The sequence below is a fragment of the Boleophthalmus pectinirostris genome, unplaced genomic scaffold (genome assembly GCF_026225935.1).
Source record: "Boleophthalmus pectinirostris isolate CB_2022bp ecotype Guang Dong unplaced genomic scaffold, ASM2622593v1 HiC_scaffold_9, whole genome shotgun sequence".
Lineage (NCBI taxonomy): Eukaryota > Metazoa > Chordata > Actinopteri > Gobiiformes > Gobiidae > Boleophthalmus > Boleophthalmus pectinirostris.
Window position 1 is genome coordinate 8,880,799 of NW_026571541.1, and position 25,961 is coordinate 8,906,759.

The 25,961-nt window shown below is 38.4% G+C and overlaps 1 protein-coding gene across 1 annotated transcript; it reads right to left on the bottom strand.

Annotated features, from left to right (window-relative positions):
* Nucleotides 1-585: 585 nt before the first annotated feature.
* Nucleotides 586-24,366, bottom strand: LOC110153604 (period circadian protein homolog 2-like). Its single transcript, XM_055166796.1, is given in 23 exon segments — nucleotides 586-2,675; nucleotides 3,625-3,775; nucleotides 4,522-4,750; nucleotides 5,365-5,575; nucleotides 6,054-7,165; nucleotides 7,247-7,492; nucleotides 7,585-7,791; nucleotides 7,878-8,014; nucleotides 8,101-8,254; nucleotides 8,357-8,636; nucleotides 9,210-9,318; nucleotides 9,405-9,437; nucleotides 9,439-9,556; nucleotides 9,997-10,103; nucleotides 10,197-10,275; nucleotides 10,935-11,077; nucleotides 11,996-12,047; nucleotides 12,873-13,074; nucleotides 13,187-13,308; nucleotides 13,593-13,747; nucleotides 15,441-15,533; nucleotides 19,021-19,504; nucleotides 24,214-24,366. Coding segments are annotated over 22 exon segments (4,473 nt in total). The 5' UTR covers nucleotides 19,398-19,504; nucleotides 24,214-24,366; the 3' UTR covers nucleotides 586-2,519.
* Between the last annotated feature and the right edge of the window lie 1,595 nt (nucleotides 24,367-25,961).

The following is a 25,961-nucleotide window of genomic DNA, read 5'->3' on the forward strand; positions in this document are numbered from 1 at the left end:
TGTCTCTGAGGGAGAGGAGGGTCTGTGAGGGACTATACTACCTACTACTACTACTACCTCTACAACTGCCATACTACTACTGCTACTACTGGTAGTTTTTACAAGCCAACCAAGATTTATTTTCAAGCCATAATTATGTAATGGTCACTGTAGTTTCAACCATTTCACTGTAATATAACAGGCTGTTCTTGAATTTTAACTCTGTGGGAGAAGCACTGTTTGTTGAAAAAAGGTCCAATTTAAAATCTCCAAATGTTGAAATTTATAATTTGTTTGGGATTAGGTCCACAAACCTGCAATACGAATATGACTTACAATCCAAAGCAGCAACAATTATGTCTTTGGAGCTGAATAATGGCACCACTTTCAAGACTATTGTGAAAAAATTATTTCACAAATGCTTAATTATACTGACAGGAGAGTTGAACCTCATGCAAGCTTTTGTGTGATGTGGAAAGTCCCTGTAATTAGAGATATTAACCTTAAACCTCAACAAATCTACAATCTGACAGGTCAGTGAACCCAGCCCATTTAGATTGTTGACTCTTGAAAGAAGTAACTATGAATAAACAGAAAAACACATCATTTAAAAGCATTTCTGTTTTATTACAACATTGGTTTATGTTCTCAAACACAGAATCTCACCTACAAAAAAACACATGTGCGCTCTTACACATACTTTAGTTTTCCACAGACTTGTACAGTGGCGAGGAGACAAATTTACACGCCCATATACAACAATACAGGCCGATCGTGTATGCGTTTATAGTTATCGGTGCTTCCTACAACCCATCGTAATCGGCAGTCCAGATTTCCTCTATTGTAAGGCGTGAACAATGCAGCATCGTTAGCTTAGCCTCGGCTTGTTTCAATACATCCATGTGTGCGTTCTATACACAAGGTGAGTTTTGGAGGCTTGTCATGAGAAACTGAATTAGAAATGAAACATCGGCTAGAAATAGCTACTCAAGATGGTAAAAGGCGACCCATCTCAAACTGGAATCACAAAAAGTACACTGACCAGTCCATTGCGTTTTGCCCACACATACAAACTGTTATTAAAACCACCCAACCATCACAGTAACAGGACCAAAAAGAGTTATTAGAGGTAGTATTCGTCTCCTGTCACACTAAATAAAATAAAAACATAAAACACGGACAGACGGAAATAATATAATAATTAAAAAAAAAAAAAAAAAAAAAGATTTGGACAATGACAAAACAAACCAGCGAGACAATTGGTCCAGTCTGTTACATTCACCGCAAAGAAAGTTCTTCTTCTTAGCACCTCAGTTGATCCCAACTTTGACAACGTATAGAGCCAATACCGATCACAGTTTACTGAAGGTTATGTAAAAATAAAAAGGGGATGAATATTTGAAAACGCATGCACAAAAAGGTCAAAAATACTCTGCATACTTGAGTAATATAGTCCCCCTTGAGCTACGCTTGTTCTGTTATTGCAACTGTTAAAAGAGTTAAAGAATGAAAAGAAATACATCGAGTAAAGCGCATATGACTGGCTCATTTTAAATCTATGTTTTCACAAAAGGTGAAGTGTCAAATATTTTACAGAAGTAGGATACGTTCCTAAACTGGTGCTAAAGGAACAATTTTTTGTAAAACTAGACTAGTGCTTAATATATCGAAAATTCCTTGCTGGGTTTGAATGCCACTTTATGTTCTGTCAATTAGTTTTGAAAAATAATAAAAATTTATGTTAATGCTGGTTTTCAGTAGTGAAAAACTAAATACCAAATAACATTTTTAAAAGATTTTGGTTGATGTCGATGCAAACTTAATCTCTACAGTAACTTAATTCAGTACATTTCACAAAATTTGGCTTTGACATAAATTACCTACCTTTTATATTTGAACTTTGCATAAAATTTAAATATATATATAAAAAAATAAGATTGTCTCCTAGTTACAGTGCAGGGTCTGTTTGCGCAGATCCACCAAATCTCAAAAATACGATAAGTGGATGTAAAAAAAGTCCTTCCTGGCTTCTCTTGTCCAATGAAACACTGACGATAAAACTGATTGTTGGTTGGACAAGACAAAAATACAGATGGTAAACGGTGGTTAAGTAATTCAACATCTAGAGGGCAAAGCTTACTTTCTGTAATAAAATATATAGATATTTATAACAATACCATAAGTTACTAGTGTGTCTAGACAAACAGCACGTGCATATTGTAAAGATAATCTCCTGAATGTTTTGCCCTTGTGGTTTTGAAGGGAAATTGTCTGCGTTGGGATAGAGCTGCAAAAACAGAAATGCTGCCCCCGAGTGGACAAATTAAAAACTGCAGCAATAGCAGCTTTTGACCCCTTTACACAGACAGATACGACCAGCAACACCTCCTCGGCGCAATCACGTTTTTAAAAGTTCAAGTGATCAAGAGGTTGGCCCACAGTCATTTGAGTCTGTGATAATAACTGTGGACCTGTGCATGTAGAAGCGAGGGGGGTCCAAAGTTGGTCCGTGCGCCCCCTGTTGGCAGCTGGCAATAAGTTCATGAGCCAGAGTCCGGCTGAGGCTGCGATTCCGCTGATTGGCTCTGGGGGTTCCTGGTCTCTTGGTTCAGTTCCTCCCCCAGTTCGCCCATGTCCATATCGGGCATGTCCTCTTCTATGGGAGCTGCTGCTGACTCCTCACAGTACACACATTCCTATGGGAACAAGAAAATATGAATTTAACACATTTGAATTTATTGTGTTTAAGTTAAGTGTCCAAGTCTGTAAGAAAGTGTGAGCAATTTTAATTTTTCAAATTAGCTGCCAGTGTTTATATCGCCATGTATTTAATTTAATTGTAGCTCTGTCTTTCAAGATTTAAGATTAAGAACTGACTTTTTTTTGTTTGTGTCTATTCAAGTTTTAGTTTAAATTCAACTAAATGAACAAAATCCACAATAGTTTTTAGTCAAACAGAAAATGTATATGCTTTAATTATAACTGATCATTTCTATTTCATTACTTCTTGGAACATTTAAAGATGTGTTCCTTAGACATTAAGTTTGTTTATGGTCTGTGTGGGGCTCAAATGTGGAATTTCTAATAAGCATATATGTACAAAAAACTTGGGCTATATTCACGCTTACGTCACAAAACCGGAAGACGTTTGGAAACATGTGGATGACGACTTCCTTTGGGCTCTGTTGGCAAAAAAATCTGGGAAAACTGACAAAAAGGCCCAGTTTTCTTCATCTACATGCCACTTTTTTCTTTTTTCCTTTTATAAATTGCCTATTAATTTGTGCATTATAATTTGCAGATCAACAGTTACAACCAGCTCCCTGAGTGACATTGAAGATGCGGTTAGAGTCACGTCCCCCATGGAAAGCTCTGGCAGGTTGTGAAATCCATGGATTTATCACATCCCCCGTGTTGGTGACTTGTCATCCGAATGTTTCCAATGTCTTCTGTTAAGTATGAATAGAGTCTATTCTCTTTACAGTTGTAATTTACATCCAATACTGCCCCCTGTTGTATATGGCACTTGATAGTCACTGAAGCAAGATGCAAGGATACACTCTCTACTCCTTACACCTCTTTTGTATGTGCATGTCAATATAATAGTATAAAACCGTATACATGTATATTTCTGTGGTCCCTTACCTTAACATTGATGGCTGCAGGCAGACCTCCTCTCCTCATCCAAGGGTGCTCCTCCACAAGCTCTCGGCGCTGCTCTGAAGAGAAGTGAGGCTGGCTCTTCTGCATGTGCCGCAACCGCTCTTTGTCCTCGCGCAAAACCTTCTGAATGTCCCTGTGAACCAAAGGAGAACCATCTTCAAATTAACTTTATGGTAGCTGTGAGTCAGTGTCCTTCTGTCCTTTTTGTTCAGTGCTACTGAACACTACACATTTTCCCGCTGTTGGTTGTTTTATTTTTAATATATATTTTTTATTTTAATGTTTAAGAACAAATATTATGAATTCATCCCCTTTCATAGTTGATTTAATTCTCTTTGAAACACGATCATCTTGGCATAAGTAGTTTACATTTTCTAAATTAAAATAATGTGTGCATTTGGAAAACTCACTTTAATACCTAGGTAGGAGGTGTAGTTTATAGAGCACCCTCTGATGTCAGCAATGGGAATGAGCAATAGGCAAGTAAATTAAGTCTTTAAACAACTTAAATGATTGCTCAGAAGAGACAGTAATGGATAAATGGAAGCATGTATTGAGTATAAACAAAACAAAAAAACACCTCCAGGGATGTTTTTGATGAGGGGACAATTTAACATGAGTTAGATGTTCATTTTTCTAAAATTTTAAAATCTGTTGTGAGAACATTGTTAAGGGATTGTCTTTTCAGACACTAGGGTGGGTTAAAATTAGTCTTAATTTCTCCTACTCCATTTCGAGTACGGTAATGTGTATAGAAGTTAATCTTGGACTCAACCTGTATAGTCTGTATTCATCTCTGTATCACAGTTATATTCCGGTTTCTTTTGTGGAATGTCATGGAGCAGAAAGATTAAAATCATAATCAAGTGAGATTCTGACCTCGATGGGACTTGATACGTCATCATGACTTTATCATCTGCGTTGGCCATGAGGAGCCAGAGCGGCTCCTGTAGAACGTATTTGATGAAATGGTCTTCATCGCCCTGAGTAGACACTTTGCCCTGAGCGTCGCAGCTTCCTTCTCCTCGCGATTTTGCTTTGGCTTTGGCCTTCGGGTCATGCTCCAGAGAATCTACGCTGCCAAAATACTTGCTGGTGTTGCTACTTCCTGTAAATATAAATAAAAATGGTAAAGACAATTAAAATTCAGTATAAAAGAAAGTAGGATCAAGAGAATTGACAATTTTAATGGTCATGAGACATATTTAAACATTGTGTTTTCTGGATTGTTTTAGTTAAGACAGAATTTCTGTACCATCTCAAATGTTAACTGTAGATTTATTTAAAACTACACTTCTACTTTCAGTTAACTGAATCCTGATGTGAAACATGTATTATAAAGTTTTCTTATAATTGGTTTTACTACAAAAATTTGGTAATCCCTAAATAAAAGTTGATATATTTTTGATCTCTTGTTGGTGGTATTTTTTTGATTTGCTGTCATATAATGTTTTGTCTGTGTCTGTATTGTTGTGCGTCTAGTTTTTACGTAATTTACTTGTAATGACTTGTCACAGTAATGTTGAATAATTTAAAGATGTAGTGTAACTTTTCTGGTAAAGAGCCCACCCGTTGCTTGTTTCCATGGTGATGTTATTACTTTGCCTGCACTGTTTCAACGTATGGCATCTTATACAGGTTTAATATTATACTGTGGCACATTACAGAGAAAGCAATAGCAACTCCATGATAAAAAAATAAATGAAAAGACTTTGTATTGACCTGTTCTGCTGCCTGACGCTCCACTGGCTGAAGTCCCACAGCCATTGCAGCCTGAACCAGAACCGGAACCAGAGCCGGATCCAGAGCCCATGGAGCCAGAGGTGGCCGAGCCTGTCCCAGAGTGAGAGTCCTCCTGCTCCTGAAGCATGTCCAGCAGATCACATGATGAAGAATTCCCATCACTGTGTACACCGTCACCTGGGGACTCCACCTGAGGCAGACAAGAAAAACAAGGTCAGGCTAAACAAACAGAATTGTATGACTAGTGATTGAAGATTTTAAATGATAATGACTGGGATCAATATAGTGCCTTTATGGGGTGCATGATATATTGCAATCTGACCAACTAAAAGCAAATTTGGATTTAATTATTAAATCACAAAGGCTGCAATTAATTATATGATAGAATATTTTTAAAGAGCAAAAATGTGTCTCTTTTTAGAAACCTGTAGCTTAGAACTCTACAAATATGTTCTGAAATTCATGGGATTCTTATTTTAGTTTATCAGTTCATATTTCAGTCTCTCAAATGTTCCTCCTGGAGCTGTTTACAATGGGCATTCTGAAAAGAATCCTACTCCCAAATCTAATCTTAGCCTTTCAAACACTCAAAGTGTTTCCATGTTAAAAATGTATAACAAGACTTCTGATAAATTGCTGATAAATTGTTTTTAAACCTAATCTCTCACCTGTTGGTGGCTTTCAGCCTTGGCAGTAGGGTTCTTCTGACCCTCCACTGACCCTGATGCTCCCATTGCACTGTTCCCCTGTGCTCCAGAGGGGGGCGCTGTGCTGTCCTGCCGTTCCACTGAGCGCTGCCCTTCCTCCATACTTAGCAGGTTGAGCTGCAGAGGAGAGCTGCACCGGGACTCAAACAGTGGGGGTGATGTGGTGGGCTCACGGGCCCCAGAGGCAGGTGTAGATGAGCGCGATGCTGCCCCCTCTCTGGGCTCCACTGCGGCTGCTTTAGAGGCGTCTGCTGTCAGACTGTAGGAGAACGGCTGAGTGGGGTAAGTAGCCTGTCCCACAAACGGGGTCTGCACTGGGAATGAAGGCTGTGGCGCAAAGGGCTGCTGGGCAGTGTAGTTCTGAGTGCCCTGGAAAGGCTGTGGGGCAGTGTACTGCGCGGGGGCCCCCTGGTATGGCTGCTGAGAGGCAAAAGTCTGCACTGGAAACTGCTGTGGCGCATAGGCAGGCTGTGTCTGTATGGAGTATGCAGGCTGGGTCTGTATGGAGTAGGCGGGTTGAGTCTGTATGGAGTAGGCAGGCTGAGGGGGCTGAAAGGCCTGCTGGGTAGGGTAGGCCGGCTGTGCCTGGGTCTGCTCTGGGAAAAAGGCAGGTCTGGGAGCAGCCCCTAACTGTCCTATTTGACCTATCTGAGGGAAGAGGTAATTAGGCAGCACCAAAGCCACCACAGGTGTAACAATGGGGGCGGGAAAGGGGCCAGCAGTGGGCGGGGCCTGTGAGCTCTGGCCGTCTCTGTACCCTGTGGACAGAGAGGGATCCGGGCGAGGGGCCTGGGGCGGGGCAGCAGCAGCAGCAGGGGGATACAGGGGGTAAGCAGGCACCATGGTGGGGTATGACACGTTGAACGCAGACTGTGATGCCTCTGATGGGGACCACGAGGTCTGGTTGAGCCCCTGGAGCGGAGGCCGAGGTTTGCGGTTGGACACAGCGCTGTCGGAGGAGTCAGGATGCTTCATACGTGGCTTCTTAGACTTCCTGTTTCGGTTGCCTTTCTTTGCAGCGGTCTCTGGTCTAGTGCTGCCCTGTTTAGCAGCTCCCCTTAAACCAGAGGATTCTAAAAGAAAAAGTCAGTGTTGTTTATAATGAAAGGATAAAATTAGTTTATTTAACCTTTCTAAAATAAACTTGTGTGTACCTTCAACATTGGCAGGGCCTCTCTGCTTGTGCACACATGTGGAATAGTTCTTCTGGAGGGAGCGTGCGTCTCGGAGTTCTCTGCAGCGGTTCAAAAAGGCCTGCTCCTCCTTCTGTGTGTGAGCTGCCAGGACCTGTTTGGTCAGACCCAGCCTCTTATAGGCCTCTTTCTCCTGACTCGGAGGAGACACCACACTGACCAGCTGTGCAGGAGGGGCCGGGCTCTCAGCCACATCCTCAATAATCTCTGTACCAGACATTTTACACAAGTTAGACAAATACAGAGAGACTAAACAAACATTAAACCAGAGTTTGTTTATAACTAAAACCAGTACTGACCGGACTCTGGCTGAGGCTTCTTGTCTCCTACATGTACTATGGTGCTGCTGTAGCTGCACTGGGAGGTGATGGACACCACACTTTCAGCTTTACTCGGGAGAGTGAGAGGGGCCAGAGGAGATCCAACTACGGCAGGTGCCCCGGAGGGGGGCTTTTTAGGGGCTTTCATGTTGGAAAGGCCTGGCTGCGCATCCAGCATCAATGGATCTATATATAGTAGGTACCGGTATTTCTCAGTCAGTTTCAAGCCAAGTGTTCCCAAAAAATGATTAATTTTAAATACAAAAACATACCTGCGGTAGTATCCTGAGGCACATGGATGCCCTCCTCTGACCCTTTCTTATCGTCATCAGAGTTGGAGGAAGTAGTGTTGGAGTGAAACTGATACTTCCGCTTCACAGTGATGGGAATGTTGCAGCTCTCCAGGTATCTACAAAAGCACACAGGTTAAGTATTATCATAAAATCTGATATATTATATGTCTTATATGTTGTTATTATTTTCAGTGTTGGCTACCTGATAACACTATCCAAGCAGCTAATCTGCTGATAGGAGCACACAGTCTGATCTTTGTAAGTGAAGTCCTCCATACTGGCTGCAGTACTGTCTTTGGCCAGGAGAGGGGTTGCAGAGTCCTTCAAACGGACCACTGGGCTCTTTTGAGAGGCAACTGCCAGAACATATACAATTATTGAAATATTATAAATTAACACACACAGCTTTTAAATACCAAAGATAAATACAATAAAATAAAGTGTCTTGTTGTACTCACAGTCAGACATTTTCTTCTGTTCTGGTTTGGATAAGGATGGCAAAGGGGAGGGGCAGGGTGAGCGAATGCCACCTTGTGTATCCTGGTTCTTGAGCATGTGCACCCCTTTGCAGATCTCCTGGAAGGTCCGTGTGGGTTTGGCTTTGCCCATCTCCTCTTGTGCGTTCTCTGCAGCAAGGTTCCCATTGCTCTCGCTGGAGGAGCTAATGCTAACTAGCTGCTCGTGTGAACCGTTGCTACCGTGGCTTCCATAACCGCTGGAGCCCATGTTGTGCACCGGCTGGAGAGGGGAAAAGAGAATGAGGTACTGAAGGTGAAGTGTACTTGGGTTTTACATTACATTAGCATAATAATGTTTGTTTATGAAGATCATTTCATATGAGTAGCATGGACATGGGCTGGGCGATATGATGATACAAATAAATACAACTGTTTTTTGTCAATATAGCGTTACAAATATCAATTTGTAATTATATTTTTTGTCTCATGTCAAGGTTATCGTCTTATTGTTCTGTCTATAAACACACAAATATTTAAAAACAGCTAGGTTTTGTAAAACTGTCAGATTGTGATTCATTGATTTCCCTGTTTAATGCTCTATAATCAAACAAACATAGACACGTTCCCACACCCACATCTCCCATTGGTCAGCCTCCATAAAGCTTGTTTGGTTAATTCCAACTGTCACTTAACCACAGTGAAGTGTGAACTTTCAAAACAAGCAGAAGACTTAGTTTAACGCTTAAAGGTAATATAAAAAGATAATGTGTATAAATTGTGTTAAAATAAATATTGCTATCTAGCTTCAAGAAAATTTGACCACCCCTACACAAACTTAGTAGAAAATACATACTTGTAATAGGAGCCGGTGTATTTGTTCACTTATTTCTTGTATATCGGAGTCCATTATCTTCCCCCCATGGAAAGCAGGAGCTGCAAAGACATCTTCATTCACAGGACCCCTGAAATAAATCAATACAAAATTAGCATACTAGCACTCAAGAGACTTTTAAAACCAATGCAATTTAAATATTGCTCTAATACTTACATTCTCACTTTGTGCCTTCCAATCACAAAAGACTTTACGGCTCCAAGGATTGACAAAGCTCGACCAACTTGTGTCTAAAGTGACGTATTCACCATTTCTAGCACAGAACCGGATGGAGGAGTGGTCAAAAGGCTGACCAGCGTACTGCAAAACTGTTGAAAGAAAACATATATTGAAATAAAAAGAACAAAAGGACCTACACAAATCCGTATGTTGAGTAATAGTGAACATCTTGTAGTTGAAGATACATTATGTAATTTTTCTGATGGAGGGTTTGCCACCTGTTGTCTCCATGGAGCTGTAATTGTTTTGCCTGGAAAGTTCCACAAAATAACTAAATATATCTTTGTGAAGAAAAGCAAGTGAGCACCCTGTAACTTGGTCTGGTTATATCAAAATAGGAACACATGCTTTCCAATATATTGTTAGATATACTACATAGCAACTTAGACATGTTAAAGTAGGTAGCAGACCTCCATCAGAAAAGTTACCGAGCGCACCTTTAATGTAAAACCTTTTGGAAATGGCCTAAATTAGTCATTTAAATTTTGTACACAGAGTATTGTTCAATCAATAATAATAAACCAATTACTTTTTCTATGCACTGCCAACATCAAGGGGCGGTCACTTGGGTGTAGGTTTAGCAGCACTGGGGTCCCAATCAGATCTTGAGGCAGGTAACCCAACAGAGGAACAGCCCTGAGAGACAAGGAGAAGATAATTAATCTCATCTTTCAGAATATAGTAATAGATGCATTCAGTAAAACAAGATAAATGTATGAAATTACTGACCTTTCATCTACATCCTGGAACACACAGTTAGGAGTGTGAGTGGTGGTAAATATCCTCTTGTCTGATGGAATCCGAGGAGCTATGGACAAAATGACAAAATAAAAATGTTAATTATGATAAAACAGTACAAATTATTCGTCATCACATAATTTCTTTTGCCTAATAATGTTAAACGTGTGTTGCCCCAGTACAGCTCTTGGCGTCAAAATGAGACTGTGTACTCTCTGCATCTAATTCTAAGTGTTTTTATTGTCTGAGAACCAGGAAATAAGACTAGTGCACCAAGTAAAACTGAGAAAAGCACTTGAAAATATATAATACTTTCTATGTGTACGTGATATGTGTAATGTAAGTGAGGAATAATTTCGGACCACTACAAAAAAGGAGCTAATGTTTTAACACTGTAAAAATCAGCAACAGTGCCTTTGAATTAACCCCCAAATCATCAAGTAATAGGACACCAAAGACAGTAAATGATTATTTTTAGTAATTACAACAACTATATGTTTTGCTTAAATTTACTGCACTAAGTGGGACAGAAATAATTCCCACAAGAATTATTAACAGATGGAAATTAGCATTTTTGGTCTAATCTGGCATATTTACACTGTATTTAGAGAGGTTTAATAATATGCACTGTCCCTATGACATACATAAATAAAACAAGATTAGACATGATAGAATAATCAATAGCATGCAAGATCTTTTCCCATCCTTCCTAAAAATCTTGTTCCTTACCCTCATAGCCAGAGTGTACCCTCTCGGCCAGTAGGAGGCAGCAGAACTGTTCCTCAGACAGCTCTGCATCCTGGACTTTCATTAGATATGGAGTCATTCGAAAAGGATAGTACTGGAGGTCCCCTTCTCGCTCCTTACCCCCACTAAAAACAAAACAAACATACATTTTTGTTAAAGTTTGTGAACCATAATACAAATCTGACTGCTATACTTTTCTGCTCTTGAGTAGGGCTGCACGTTGTATTGTAATATAATAGAAAGTGCAATTTGAGAAACTGAAAAAGCTACAGTTATTTAGGTAATAGAATGTTATCCTGTCATATTACAGAAAAATCTTAGTTTGGACCTCTATAAATGTTCTGATCACTGATAATTAAATATTCTGTCAATGTTAATTAAAGCCTTTTTTTGTAAATACATTGTCCTAACATACTACCCCATGTGGACTTTATGCTACAGGTGCTAGTCAGAAACCTGGGAAGATGTAAAAATGTTTACCCCAAGTAAAAAAAAATATGCCATGTGGGTAGGGACACTGTGAAGCCCTGCCCAAACTCTGGTGTGATTGACTGAGCCACTAACTAGCCACAGATTTGTCAAGCAACTATAGAGCAGTTTGTCTGAATAGCCTTGTGTTTTAAAGTTGTGTTTACAATGTTTTAATGCTTATTGTTTAAGGATCCAATTCACTCTACATATATTAACCCATTGACGCTGGAGGCGTGTCCGGTCAGCTGATTTACACAGGTTTTGGCGCTGTATAAATCAACTGTCCAGACATGTCATACCAACATCCCGTTACCACTCTGAGGAAGACCACTGGTGAACAGAAGACCAAATGAACCTCATTGGACTAATTTGGATCTGTTGCCTATTTATAATTTTCCAAATTGTATATATATAATTTCATGGACATAATTTTGTCACGTCATTCTTATTTTCAGAATAATTAGATTTAAAAGATCTTAAGTCTGAGCTGGTTAGCTCCAGATGGAAAACTGTCAACTCCCAGTTGCCTGAAGCACAGCATGATTTTGAACCGGAAATTAGCCATGGCTCACCTGATGCGGCAGAAGAAGGACTTCTCCTGCATGCACTCTGTGGGGGAGGACTCTGATTGGGAGAGAGAAGAGAGAGGATGAATAAAATAAATAAATGCATTCAAAGGAGCTTCTAAATTAAAACCAGACACAGTCAAGTGTTTGTCACTGGACTAGGGAGACTGGATATTTTTCACAGTACATTCTCTGCCCAAAAGTGTGAAGTGATAAGCAAATGAATTAAGCTTTCATTCATTTGGCAAAGGTTTCACACCTGTTGACCATATTAGCCTTGTCTGCCAAGTCATATCTGTGGGAAGGCCACTCCGCTCACAGTAGAATGTACGTCTATTATATTAGTAGTATTAATAAAAGACACATGTAATTGAATAAACGCATCATGACTACATTTAATGCCATGCTGTGGAACATTCGAGGAAAAGCCATCTCAAAGGAGACAAGATAGTGATTTGCCCCCCACCAAAAAAAAAGTATACAAAAGTTTATTTTTGTATCAAATTTTCTTCCTTTTAATTTTTTTAATAAGCCAAACTGTTTATTTTCTCCAGTATAATTTAACTTTTACCTGTAACAAGCCCCCACAAAAATAGATCTAAATAATATACCTGACATATTATTGCAGGCACATATTGCAAGTGACAGGTTGTGCGGCCTGATTAACAAGGGCCTGTTAATTTAATATGTGTGAGGTGTGTATCGGCATGTGGGTGCGGGGGCAGAGCATGCATAGGAAATAAGTTTTTTTATGTAGCAGGTGGTGTGAGACGTGTTTCATGTGCTATTTACACGTGAAATGAAATCCCCCCAACAGGTATTTTACAAAAACACTTTCAAAAATGACCACTTTTTTTGAATAACGTGATATGATTGGGCTTACCTGCTCCTGTGCACATGCTCCAGGATGGGAGGCGGTAGGGAGTGGTGAAGCTGTAGAAGACACTGACATCCTGAGGGGTCAAAAACTCCACAAATTTGGCATTGTTGAAGACCTCACGCTTGCAGTTCAAAATGGACGCCGCCTGTTCCGAAATGTACACAATTTTTCCTGTGATAAGCGAGACTGCCACAGCGAAAATATCCTAAAATGACAAAGAAGAGATAATAAAAAATCATTAATATTGGCTGTATTATATGTGACTTATGAATGGAACGCATGTTAAAAAGGTTATGGTCACAACATATGGTACTTACATTGTTTTTGAGTGTATATTCAGATGTTATGCTGTTGATTTCTTCAATGGTATAAGAGGACACATCGAATCCTGGTGGTTGGCTATCATTGATCATCAGCATTTGATAATACTCCTCATTAGCTGTAAAAATAAAAATACAATTGCATTTTAAAGTTGCATTCTCAAACATTTTACAGCAATTGAAAAAAAAAAAAAAAAACTTAAAAAATGAGGAAAAAACTGCACAATCAGCTTGTGACAAAGATTAGCAAAAATGTCACAAAGTTAAGTTGACATAACCACCACCGATTGAACGCTATCCACAGAGCTACAGCAATCACAATCCTGATAAGCAATGCCAGTTCTTCAGTGCTTCATTAGCACATGCAAAAACATGTGCATGCCATCCTAAGTGGTCTGCTTACCTTTCACCTGTTTGACACATCGCAGGGCGTATTTGAGCGTGTTTACGGTGGTCGATTTTCCTTTGCTCCTCTTTTCCGATAGCAGATGCATCTTCAGCTCCTTGAGGGTCTTGAACAGCTCCTTCTGTGTCTTAGCCTTGGCTGACTGTTCGCTACTGCAGAGGAACATGAGACAGATACACGTGTTAAATTGACGAGGTCTCACTGCTGTCATATTCTGGAGGCAAAGGCATAACCACATAGAAATAGCAAAGCAGGAGGAGCTATCAATATATTACTGTGATGGGAGGTGAGCGTGTAATTGTCTGGGCCTGCTATAAGATTCTTGAAACACTTTGTTTCTGATAATAACAATGTACTATTGTATATTTTTGGTTTTGGTGTCTGTCTACAGACAAGTTGTGTTTTTTCACATTTTTACGAGATGAGCTCCCTGACCTCATACTACTATACATATATAATACTATATATCGACTTATCACTCAATGTACGATAGATGGAACAACACTTTTTGGGGATCAGTACTTATCATGGGTACTTTTTCCCTTCCGTAGTGGGAAAATTGGGGTTATTTTGTACTAATATTAGATTTGAGCTGTAGGTTATTGAATTATGAACTTCTAAGACTCATTATAGATAATAGTCTTGCATACTGCTATTTATTTTATTGCTTATTGCTTGCTTTTTTTAAACAATATTGTACATTAAGAATCCTTTTTGGAGGGTAATTCTGCTTATGGTTTGGTTTCAATAATATAGTATTATTATAGTATTATATATATTATATACTATAGTATATAGTATTGTATATATTTTCAGTAATATATCACACTCCAAAATTTATTGTGACAGACCTAATGATTAGCCCATAGTCTAAGAATGTGGAATACATTTTCATAATAAAATCACACTTTATTGCCCTTTATATTAAATTAAACATAAAAAACTTTTAAAAAAACTATAATGGGCAAAAAGGAGATTACATTTATTCAAATGAAATATATTTGTGCCATCATAGTCTCCTATTTAGAATAGACATTATGCTTAGAGATACCTTATAGAGCCTTTTATTTTTTGTGGTAGAAATGTTGGTTATATCATTTCGATACTCATTTTAAATTAAGTGGTTTTATTCAATCATATTAGGTTTCAGTGTGCATTCAAATCATTATTAGATGAGACCAAGGATGCTTATGTAACTTATAATTCTGAGAAATTACTTTAAAGAGGCCAGCTTTTCCTAAAGAAAATATATAAATTTAAGTCTTTAGTAAGTACCTAAAGTAATAGTTTATTCAATGAGCAAAAAACAGATAACTGACCTGAAGAGAACATTTCAGTACTAAATTATTACCATTGCAATTTGTTTCTCATTTCACTTTATTACCTTGTTACTGATGAAACCATTATACTATCGGTTATGTTATCTTTTTCATGTGATAAAGAAATATTGTTTGCCACACAACAGATGTTTTATAACAAATGTCTTTCAATGCAGAAAGCATTGAAAGTGACCTCATTTCACCACAAATGAACTAAGAAGTTTTGTTTGGCCTTACTGCAATGCCAAAACTCCGCTCTGGTCTCTGGAAGTTGTGAAGAGTGCTTAAAAACTCATTGTGGTGAATAATTGGGATGCTAGAAGTTAAGAAAGTGAGAAATAACTTTGGACCATTGCAAAATGAACTAGTTTTGTTTTTCAAATTTTTTTAAGGAAGTAAAAAAGTAAAAAGTTTCTGTGTTCGTGTGAGCTACAGTGTCCAAATAAATTTGCTTGTGGTCAAAAAATTCGGTACCTTTAATAAAATGGAGGATAATAAAATAGGAGGTCTGTATAAATGTACAAACCTGCAGCCACTAGTAGAAGGGTTGTCCTGTTCAGAGCTCATCAGGCTGAAGGCATTGGAGCTGCTGGGCGGTGAAGGACTGTGTGAGTTTGAGCTGTTAAAACAAAAAACATATTTAAAATGTTATTGTAAAACATGAACTGACTGGTTAAAAATATGAATAACAGACAGAAACACCAAACAAAATCAGGGACAAACATGAGAACACCAAGGACACTGCGCATCTGAATCTACACTGTATGTATGCAAGGATTAAAATCAAAATATTTTCCTGTTAAAATAATTATATATTAAAAACAAAAAGGGTAGCGAAGGACAGGGAGCAGATGGCATAATATACAGTAGGTGTGCATTGTTAATTTAAATATTAAAGGTTAAAGGCATAAAGGTTCACTGTGTAACTTTTCTGGTAGTAGTCCATTACCTGCAAAGGTTATTGCTTTGCATGAAATAATCAGTATAGCAATAAACTTATCTATCTCCTCAGAGACAAGCCATCGGGGCAAGTTACAGGTCAGATCTGTGGAGAGGCAACCTGTATGTTTTAAGTTTTTGGTTTGGATATTGCAGGTAAAGCAATAACATCTTCATGGAGGCAAGCAGGTTGTGGACCCTCAACAGAAAAGTTACTTAGTACACCTTTCAGTCAGAATTAGCCTATTTTAGATATATCCCAGAAATACAGCTGTTTTGTTTTGCAAAAGTTAAACAAAGGTCACAGAAAGAACCCATATATTCCACTGAGTCGTGTCCTTTAGTCCGACAGAAACTGAACCGCATCAGCGCACAATAGCAAGCTGTATTTTTTAGGCTTAGTTTATGCAATTTAGCCATGCTGTTTTAAGTTTAGTTTCTGTAAAACGTAGACAAATATGCTAAAAGCTGTGTGAATAGGTAAGACTTGCGAACACAGAAATGATATGTCTGGACGCAGATCGTTTCTAATACGGTGATACCTAGATTCATTTCAGTGTAAATGTAGTCTTTGCGATTGATCCGTGCGCATAATCTATGGTGCGCGTTTTTAGTATGCCCATTTTGGCAATGCTCTTGCGGTCTGTGAAGGCTAGTTGGAGGGCTGCAGGTTTTGCTGCATCAGAGGACCCTGGCGATGACAGGCTCATGATGTCATCGTTTTCCAAAAGCTCCGATTTGCTTGTCCACACGAAAATATGACTCCGGCGTTCTCAGATTTCTCTACTCTGGAACCCATTCTCAAAAAACTCAGTTTTCGCCGGCTCCGTGTGGACGAGAGGCCAAAACGAATACAAACCTCTCTGTTTTGACCAAAAAACATTGTCGTGTGGACGGCCCTTTGTTAGCCTAACCATTCAGGACCATAATTGCTGCTTTCACCCCTCTGGACCTGCCTGGCTGCCCTTTTCGTTCTCTTGTTAGTTTTAGGTTTTAGGTTTGAGGATGGAGTTGTGAGACAGATGGTGTCTGAGTCCTCCTTCCGTCCTCCATGTCTTACCACAGTTTGCAAAGACACTAGATAATTCAACTTAAGGAGGACTTACGTAAGCAAATACAATAGCAAAAACTGGGATCTACAAAAGGTTAGTACAAGTCATTAGTAACATTTCTTTTCTATCATTAGCAAAAAAAAAAAAAAAAAAGTGGATTAAATTGTGTTTTTAAAGCTCTATGGTCAGCACACAAATGCAAAGTAGTTTATAAAAGCCTAAATATTATGTAAGCAAGAAATGGTTCTTGAGAGATTAATTTAACTTTTATCTTCAACAATTGTACAGCCAAGGCCAATTTTCTTTTCCAAGACTACGCGTCTATCTATCTACAGTAATCGTAACAGATATATATATATATATTTGTTTCTACTCCATTTCTACTTTTAGTCCCAAGGACAAATATGTTCTAAAAAACAACCACTTCACAAGATATTTCTGATGCTCTGCAAAGCAAAGAAGGTGAAATGAATTCTCAAATCACAATATTTGTTTGACTGGAGGATTTAAAATTGCACTATGTAAACTTTTCTGGTAGAGGGCTAGTATTCATGGATATGTGGATATAGCTGTGTCTCAAATTTTCCACAGTATGACATTAAACTTCTCTATCTCTACATACTAGACTAGCTGGTGATGCTATCAGGCCCAGATACAAGAGCTGCAGACACTGGAGCCCACCGGTAAAGGCAAGATAAGTTTAATGTCATACTGTGGAACACTCCGGGCACCAGAAGAGTTACACTGTGTTCTTATAAGTGTTAATTTAAATACATAAACAAGATGATTACCCCTTACGTTTACAATTTTGCCAATGACAAAAATGTTTATAGCTTATCATCATCTTTTGTATTCAGTGCAATTGCATTTTTAACTACTTCACCTTTCTGAATGGAGGCTGCCATCTACACATAAGAATTGCCATCTCAATCTCTAGCTCTTTTGTAATCTCTCATGTAATACAAAATCAAAGTTCTAGAGAGTGGTCGGTCTATTGTGATGAGTCAGACACAGAAATGACTCACATAAAACCGCGCTGTTATTACGTCAAATCAACCTTACTTCCGTGACCTAGATGGCACCAAGACAGAGGAGGAAACTTTCACCACTTCTCACAGTCCACTGCATTGTAGTTATGTTGTGGTGAACTACAGTCAGGGGATGTTCATGTCTCAGTGGCAGGCCTGTTATGACAATTACTATATCGACATATTCTCAATAGATGTTAGATGGAACTATTATTTTGGGGGTCAGTATTTATCATGGATACTTTTTTCTTTGTACCAGTAGGAAATGTGTTTTGTTTTTCTGTATTGCGCTGAGATTTAAACTGTAGAATTATGTTGAATTAGGAACTTCTATTGCTCATTATTGACAAACTAACTACTTAAGCATTCCATTCTGTTATTTATCTATTGAATCTCATATTTTTTAACAATACTCTACAATTAAAATACGTTTTGGGGATAATTCTGCTTTATAGTTTGGTTTATTGTCTATATTTTCTTCAGCAATATATCGCACACTTTTTTATCTTCGCAGGCCTATTAAACCGTTAATTGGAAATGTAACAGTATGGGCTTAATCAGTTAATTAAAGATAATGTGACAAATTGTGACACTGTAGGATAAAAAAAACAAACAACCAGTATAGTCTGAGAACTCTCCCAAATTATTAGGGACAATTTAGCATAAAATGTTATTGTTATCTAAACTTAAAGCAACACCAGGCAATTTTGATTGCCTGCATGTTTCCATGAAAGTTAAAATTATACTTCATAACATTCTAGTAATTTAATGCCATTCAACTGAATATTATGGCCTTAGGAATGAGATTTTCCTGGAGAGAAGCAGCAGGGGAGTCTGGTTTGTGGAGGTGCAATACAATAATCCATTATTTAAAAAAAAAAGCTTTTATTCTAGTCCATACTTTTAGCATTAAATTACATCTATCTTATGGCACCTTTTATGATTTAGTGGAAAAAAATCTTGTTTATAAAATGTGATGTAGTATGACCTCAAGTCGGGTGGCTAAACGTTAATCAATTATTACTTCAAAAAAATCCAGTTAATCTGTTAAAAACTTCAACAGAACATACAGCGTGATGGAGCTCACCTCTTGTTGCTTCCTGATGACTCCAGCAGCGCCGAGTCTTTCCCATTGCCGTTGGAGCTGCCCACAGACTCGTTGCCGTGGGACTCGTTTCCGTGGGACTCGTTGCCATGGGATTCGGTGCCACTTCCACTGGAGCCACTGCCACCCATCTCCACGTCCTCATGCATGGGGGCCCGGGGGCGCTTCCTTTCGTCATGTGGGGAGGCAGGCGAGACTGGGTGCTCATGGCTGCTGTCGCTACCTTCCGACGCTAGGCCAAGCTCTGGCTCCAGCTCGCCATCTCGCCCGCTGCATCCCTCGCTGTAACTGCTGGCCATGTCCTGCTGATGCCCTTCCAAAGGGTACAAGTACTGCTTTGGATCGCTGTCTTCTGACATAAGCCACAGAGCAGCGCTGGGAGCTCAGGTCACCTTCCACATAGCAAGACCATGTAGATATGGCCCAAAGATCGACTTCTGCTTCAGATGAACAGCCAGAACTTACCCTAAAACGAAGAAGAGAATAGTGTTAGAAGTACTACAAAGAAATGCAATGTGCTCATCTATAACAGAGTACAGAATGGAATGTCAAACTAGCATGGGCATAGTTTTGGGGCAGAGGAAAACATCCATAGACTTGCATTGCCAAACGAATACAAAAATAAACACAAACGAGCACTGGAACAACTCAATAAACTATTACTGTTCTGGCAAACACATGAATTACATCAGTGTAAACTTGTGAATGAATGCTATGTTTAGTATTCAGCAATGGAAAATTCTATGAGGTGTGATAATCCATTGCTCTATTCACAGATCTCGATATCTTCTGAAGATTTTTCACATGAAATAATATTTAACTTTTAATTGTTACTTGTAAATGCATCATGAGAATAAGGTTGTAGTAATTAAAATGTGACACAGACTTTTATGAGTTTTTCAGCATGTTATAAAACATGTTCCCTCATCATTTGTTTACTAAGATTCTTGTATTTTAATTGATTCGTGTGTTTAAGTAACCCTGTATTATGCTGCGTTTGAGATTTGAGTGCTCAAAAAGTTTGTTTTCATTACCACTTATCTCCACTCACATATGGATTCAAAAATTGCTATTTTTCCAATAGTAAAAGTAAGTAAACGGAAGTCCTTTGCTTGTTATGATGAAATGCCACTTAAGATGAAAGGCACATCATAATCAAAAGAGGAAAAAAAAATTGCTTCCACCTGCCACTCCTCTGGGTGTGTGTCATCACAGACTGAAAACCACACACAAACAATCAATGAAAAAGATGCTGAAAAGGGTAAATCAATATAAAGTCAAAGCAATGAGGTTCAAATCTGAACTCTGAACTCTACAGCCAATCCTCTGTCAGTAAAAGCACGTGGTTTGGACTTCAGCCAGAAGATATTTCACTGGACTGTTGAATGATATTGAGGTCTGTCTCGTTTATCTTCCTAAACATATATCAGATCAAACAATATACCATATCACCCAGACATACCAATACCTATAAGGCCTTTACATAATAACATACACTACCAGTTCATATATTTGATGCCTTCTGTGTGTATCTAAAATGTAGAAAGTAAAATTAAAAAAATTATAATAATAAAAAATAAATAAAAAAAACATTGAATGAGATTTTGTGTCCGTACTTGACTGGTAGTGTACTTTTTAAAAACAATCATAGAGTTCACAAACAGTGGACAGTGCAGTGACCCTGTTGATGACCTCATTCAGTTTCACACTTTGATTTCAACAGGTCGAGCTAAAGGTCTGTTCATTCGGTGCGCTGTCAGTGCCCTTTGCAAAGGTCTTAAGCCGCAGAGTGGTTTGATCCAGTTCAGTTTTTCAAAAGGGCTCTTCAGATGAAAGAGGACTGCGCAGATAAAAACAGCGTTGGCGGACAACCTAAAATATAATCCTCCATGAAGGATAAGGACCCCTGAACATTACACGCGATGATACCTGTTTGACCAGCAGCTGAATTCTATGCAAAACAGTGCATCACAAATGTCTATGTTTAACTGTTCTGGTGGGGGCTGCATCCACAACCTGTTTGTCCTCATATAGTTATCACTTTGCTAGAATGTTCCACAGTACAGCATTTAACTTATCTTGCATTTCTTTTCTTTATAGTGCTACAAAATGTCAAGAAAATATGCATTCTTACTATGAGCAGAGTCAATCTGATCTGTAGCTTGGCCTGCTGGTATCATCTGCATGCCTCCAGATACTTAAATGCCATATTCTGGAACATTCTGGACAAAGCAACACTTGTATTTGTATATGTATTTATTTTGACCTTCATTAGCTGTGCTTCTATACAGCTATTCTTCCTGGATCTCACATCTCTGAGGAGTCAAGCTTAACATTTAGGATATTTCAGACAACAAATAAGACAATTCTGCATATAACTTAGTTTTTTATTTCATTTTACTCAATTATTTTGATCAAAAAATATTGAAAAAGTGGAGAAATTACCTTTGTCGTGAATTGTAATGATACATCTCATCTCACATAAAGCCCAACTTTTCATTTGTATCATGGGCACAGATCAGCCTACAGATTTCTCAAATAAGCTTCAGTTTTCATCGCTCAGCCTCCTCTTGAGACATCTCCAAAGCTAAAGCAGACAAGCTATTCTTCTACACAAAAGCTAGAGCAAGGTCAATTTGAGTCTATTTGCTGTTTTCCTGTGAGTCAGATCATGTTGCAGCCATTTATGTAAGTGTGCAAAATGAGCAACGAGACTACTCTTGCTACTATGTGCTCTTTACATAAGGATTCATTTACATAACTTCAACATGTCCAAGTCACATTTTAACATCTGAAATCGGAAATTAAATTATAACTTGATGTTTCAACTAGGCATTGGCCCCACCTTAAAAACCCCACTTTAACCATAGATATGACCCACTCTGCAGTTTAGTGCAATAAAGCGTATGGAGTAAGGACTTCCTATTGGCTGGAAAATGTAGCCAATCAGAGCAGAGTAAGTGGTTCCACAGGTTACAGAGAGTTGAAATAATAAAAGAGGAAATAGTCATGTGACACATAAAACAACTGAACATAAATATGCATGTAACTTTGAACGTGTACAGTGGAAGTTTGGACTATGTAGATTTGTACTGTTTACGTTGAGAAAGTGCAATGCGACAAAAAAGCTAAAATGAACTTTAAAAAATGCATTCTTTTAAAGTTTTTGAGCAGGAAAACTGGCAGCACTGTTATGAGGGATTTAACAATGACACTTTAACAAGTTGTAAGAACTGATGAACCCTTACCATGACACACAAAGGTCTTTAATCATACTTTGAAACCGCTTAACCTGTTTATTAGCAGATACTTATTTTAGTTTTTTGGTTTCCAAGAAATGTAATGTTGTATGTCAGTGTTTAATATGAATCTTATCACTGTCCACTGTCCACTGACCAGAGGGTACTTTGAATGATCCCTGATTTTAAGTTAAATTGCATGACATATGAATATTCTTGTTATTTATAATGCATTTTATATCACTGTATTTTGTAGTATGATAAAAACTTGAGATAAGGTGTATTCTGAATATTGTGAGAAAAAGTTAAGGGGGAACCACTGCTGTGAACGTCATAAGTAGTCCACTCTGTCTTGATATCGCATTACAGTAGGTTATTATATAAAAGGAGATAATTCATAAAACGGAGGAAAAACTTGTGAGTGGAAGAGTGACATAACGTGCAAGTAAAAACAGCCCCATCCCAGCCCTTGAGCAGAAAACACACCCAGCACAGAAGCGCAGATCCCGGGCATTATACAACGCTACTCCAGTCACATGGAGCTAGCTACGGCGCAGCGGCACAAAGCGAGCGACTGTAGCCTCTTTCATAAACCCACATGCTTTCACTTGGCGCATACTCAAACAACTGCGTCAAAAAAAAAAAAAAAACTCGTGACGACATTGATTATAAAATAGGAATAAAAACGTGATGCAGTTATATTAGGGGCAGGACATAGTGGGACAGAAGCAACACGAAAATGATAACTTACATAAACCACGAATAACGTGAAAATACATAGGCTACAGGTTAAAGAATTACATTATTGTACCATTTTTATATAAACAATGAAATTATACATTTATGTAACTCTAGAAGCCCATACTTTTACATCTTCATAAAATCTCGAAAATGACATAATTGTATCGAACTATCGCGAGACTGCTCCTACTCCACTGAGGAGACTAGAAATAGGCTACCGTGTTCTTCTAATGTTAATCGAGGAATTAACATTTTTTCAGCATTGAACAAAAATATTTAATATTTTTAAATAAATGCTATTAAAATCGCTAATGCCATGACAAAAACTGGAGATATACCACGTTATGACCTAATTGCGTTAGAGTAAGACCTAATTTCAAAAAGAACTTGATGTTCTAATGTGAATAAGTGCTATAAAATCAAATGTATTAAACCCAAACGTGCTTTAAGATTAAATATAAACACGAACTATTAAAATAATGTCAGTAAAAACACCTTTAAATGTCAGATTAAAAGAAATACATACGATGTTAAGGAAGTTGCTGGAAGATTGTAGGCTATAGTGGCAAACAGAGTAGGCCTTTGATGGAGAAACTGGTATTTAAACCTTAAAATAAAATGTCACCATATTAAATATATGTATTAATGTTTTATGCGCAGGTGTGTCTACAAAGACTATTTCTAAATACTGTACAATAACGACATATTTGGTCATATTATTCATCATGTTGTAAGTGATGGCTCCTCTGCTTTCTTTACTGCTCCTCAAGATATACAAGCCTATTCACTGGTAAAAACAATCAATAATGTTCATTACGATGTCACACACGGATACCTGAAACAGTACACAATAGCCATTGAAATGACCTGCTATACGAAATCCACACACACGTTGACCTGCAATCCACTGCACGGTACACTGACACAGTTATGTAAAAGTCACTGTTTTGGCTAAAATACGCGAAATTTCGCCGCGTAACCACCGCGAATTGGTCAGAAACGATGAAAAAACACGTTTCCTGTCGTAACGAAGCAGTTTAATGTCACGACGCGGCTATTTTTTATGCTAAAACTACAATAAGTAGAGCAATCACAATTTTCGCGCATGCGCACATCGGGTTTAGTTATGCAACTTATTTTTTGCGCTCGTTTTTTGTTCTAGCTAAAGCATTAAAGTAAAATGAGACACACTCACCAGTACCGTAGAAAGAAAAAGAAACACTCCGTAGGTTCTTGCTATCAGGCAAAAGAAACGATGCCCGCGGAGAAAATCATACAGTTATAGGGTCCAATATTGGTGAATGGGAGTCGCTGCTCAGACGGGTTGACACACTAGCAAGCAGTTCCTCCCAGGTTCTCTCCGGCTTCGGCCCGCCAGCCAATCACAGAGCCCGGAGCTCGACCTCAATTCAAGACCCAGCCCCTACTTGCTCTGATTGGCCCAGAATAGAGGGTTTCCATGGAAAGGATGACGACTTAGCAACAATAAACTCCCATTGGCTCTTGGCGCTGTCCATCGTTTTATATAAACAAGTCAGCCGCTGCACGTGGGATCCCATGTTGTGTGTGGTATGAGACTCAGGTAGTTACGACTGCGTGTATCAAGTGCAAAACTTACATAAATGCAAATGTAAACAAAAACCAGTCATTGTGATAACCGTGGGCTTATTTAGGCTTATTTAATAATTGGTTGTTATACGAATTAGTAAGTAAATAGCTAAAACGTTAAATAATAAAGGTAAAAGTACGTAACAAGTTAAATAATAAACTTATAGGACTATTTGTATTGCAAAGACATGAGTATATGCTTTTGTATGGGTTATTAACAGTAAATGCACGCTATAAACCGCGTGTAAACAGCCGGATAATTAATAAAACCTGGCATTAGAACACTACAGAGGCTACAAGAATGATGAACTAATGCCAAAACTACAGTTATTAATGTTAGATCCGTTTGAATTACAGATAAATAGGCATATTATCAACGCTACCTAAAATCTCTGTGCTTCCTTCATACCCTCATTTAGGCATCATAGAATGAGCTATTAAAATGCTAAGTTATGGTTCCCTGGCTGATCTTGCTTGCATCATATCTTTTGAGGTGTGTGAGTTAACATCCTCACTCTTTTTTAGTCCATTATTCAATACGCCCTTCACATGAATGGAACTGCTTTGTGTCAGGTTTGCTCATCTGTTGATTTGCTATGAGTGGAGACTGGCAAGCTGTTTTAGCACATGTTGCGATGATAGCCACCACAACATGCTCAAGACAGGAAACTCTGAGTGAGTGGAATTCTCAGTTTTGGCTCCTTCCCGCTGGTACCACACCCACACAGAAGCTGAGGAGGTACACAGTGGCCAGTCAGCAAATGTGCTACGCCAAGTCTGTCACATCCTCCCACTCTCCTGGTGTCCAACTGGGCACTGGAAGAATGAAACTCCCTTCACAGTTCAATTATAACTTCTTACAGTTTTGAGATTATGGCAATTTTTCAGCAAGCATTGATTCACAAATGTTTCATACAAAGGATCTCCATGGAAATAAGGAGGTGACGTCACAAAGACAAGTTACGGGTTAGATCAGTGGAGCTGGTCTGTGCTCACACTAAGAATGCATGTTTTTCAGGGTATTTCTGAGCAGTAATAGCAATCGTAATGGAATAAATCCATTAGTATGTTTAATGCCATACTGTGGGGGATTCCAGCAACAACATGGAGACAAGCAGGTGGCAGACCCTTCCAAAAAAAAAAAAAAAAAAAATTTAATAAAGTAAAAAAATTAACTAGTATGTGTTGTGTAATGCCAAAGACTGAATACTCATTACCATCAGCATCCTTACTCCAGCTTGGGAACCTTCTTGTAGCGTCTCCATCAAAAGAAATTGCAACATGTTAATATGATTTCAGAAGTGGGTAGAAAGGTACGTAGGTGTTGACTGATTC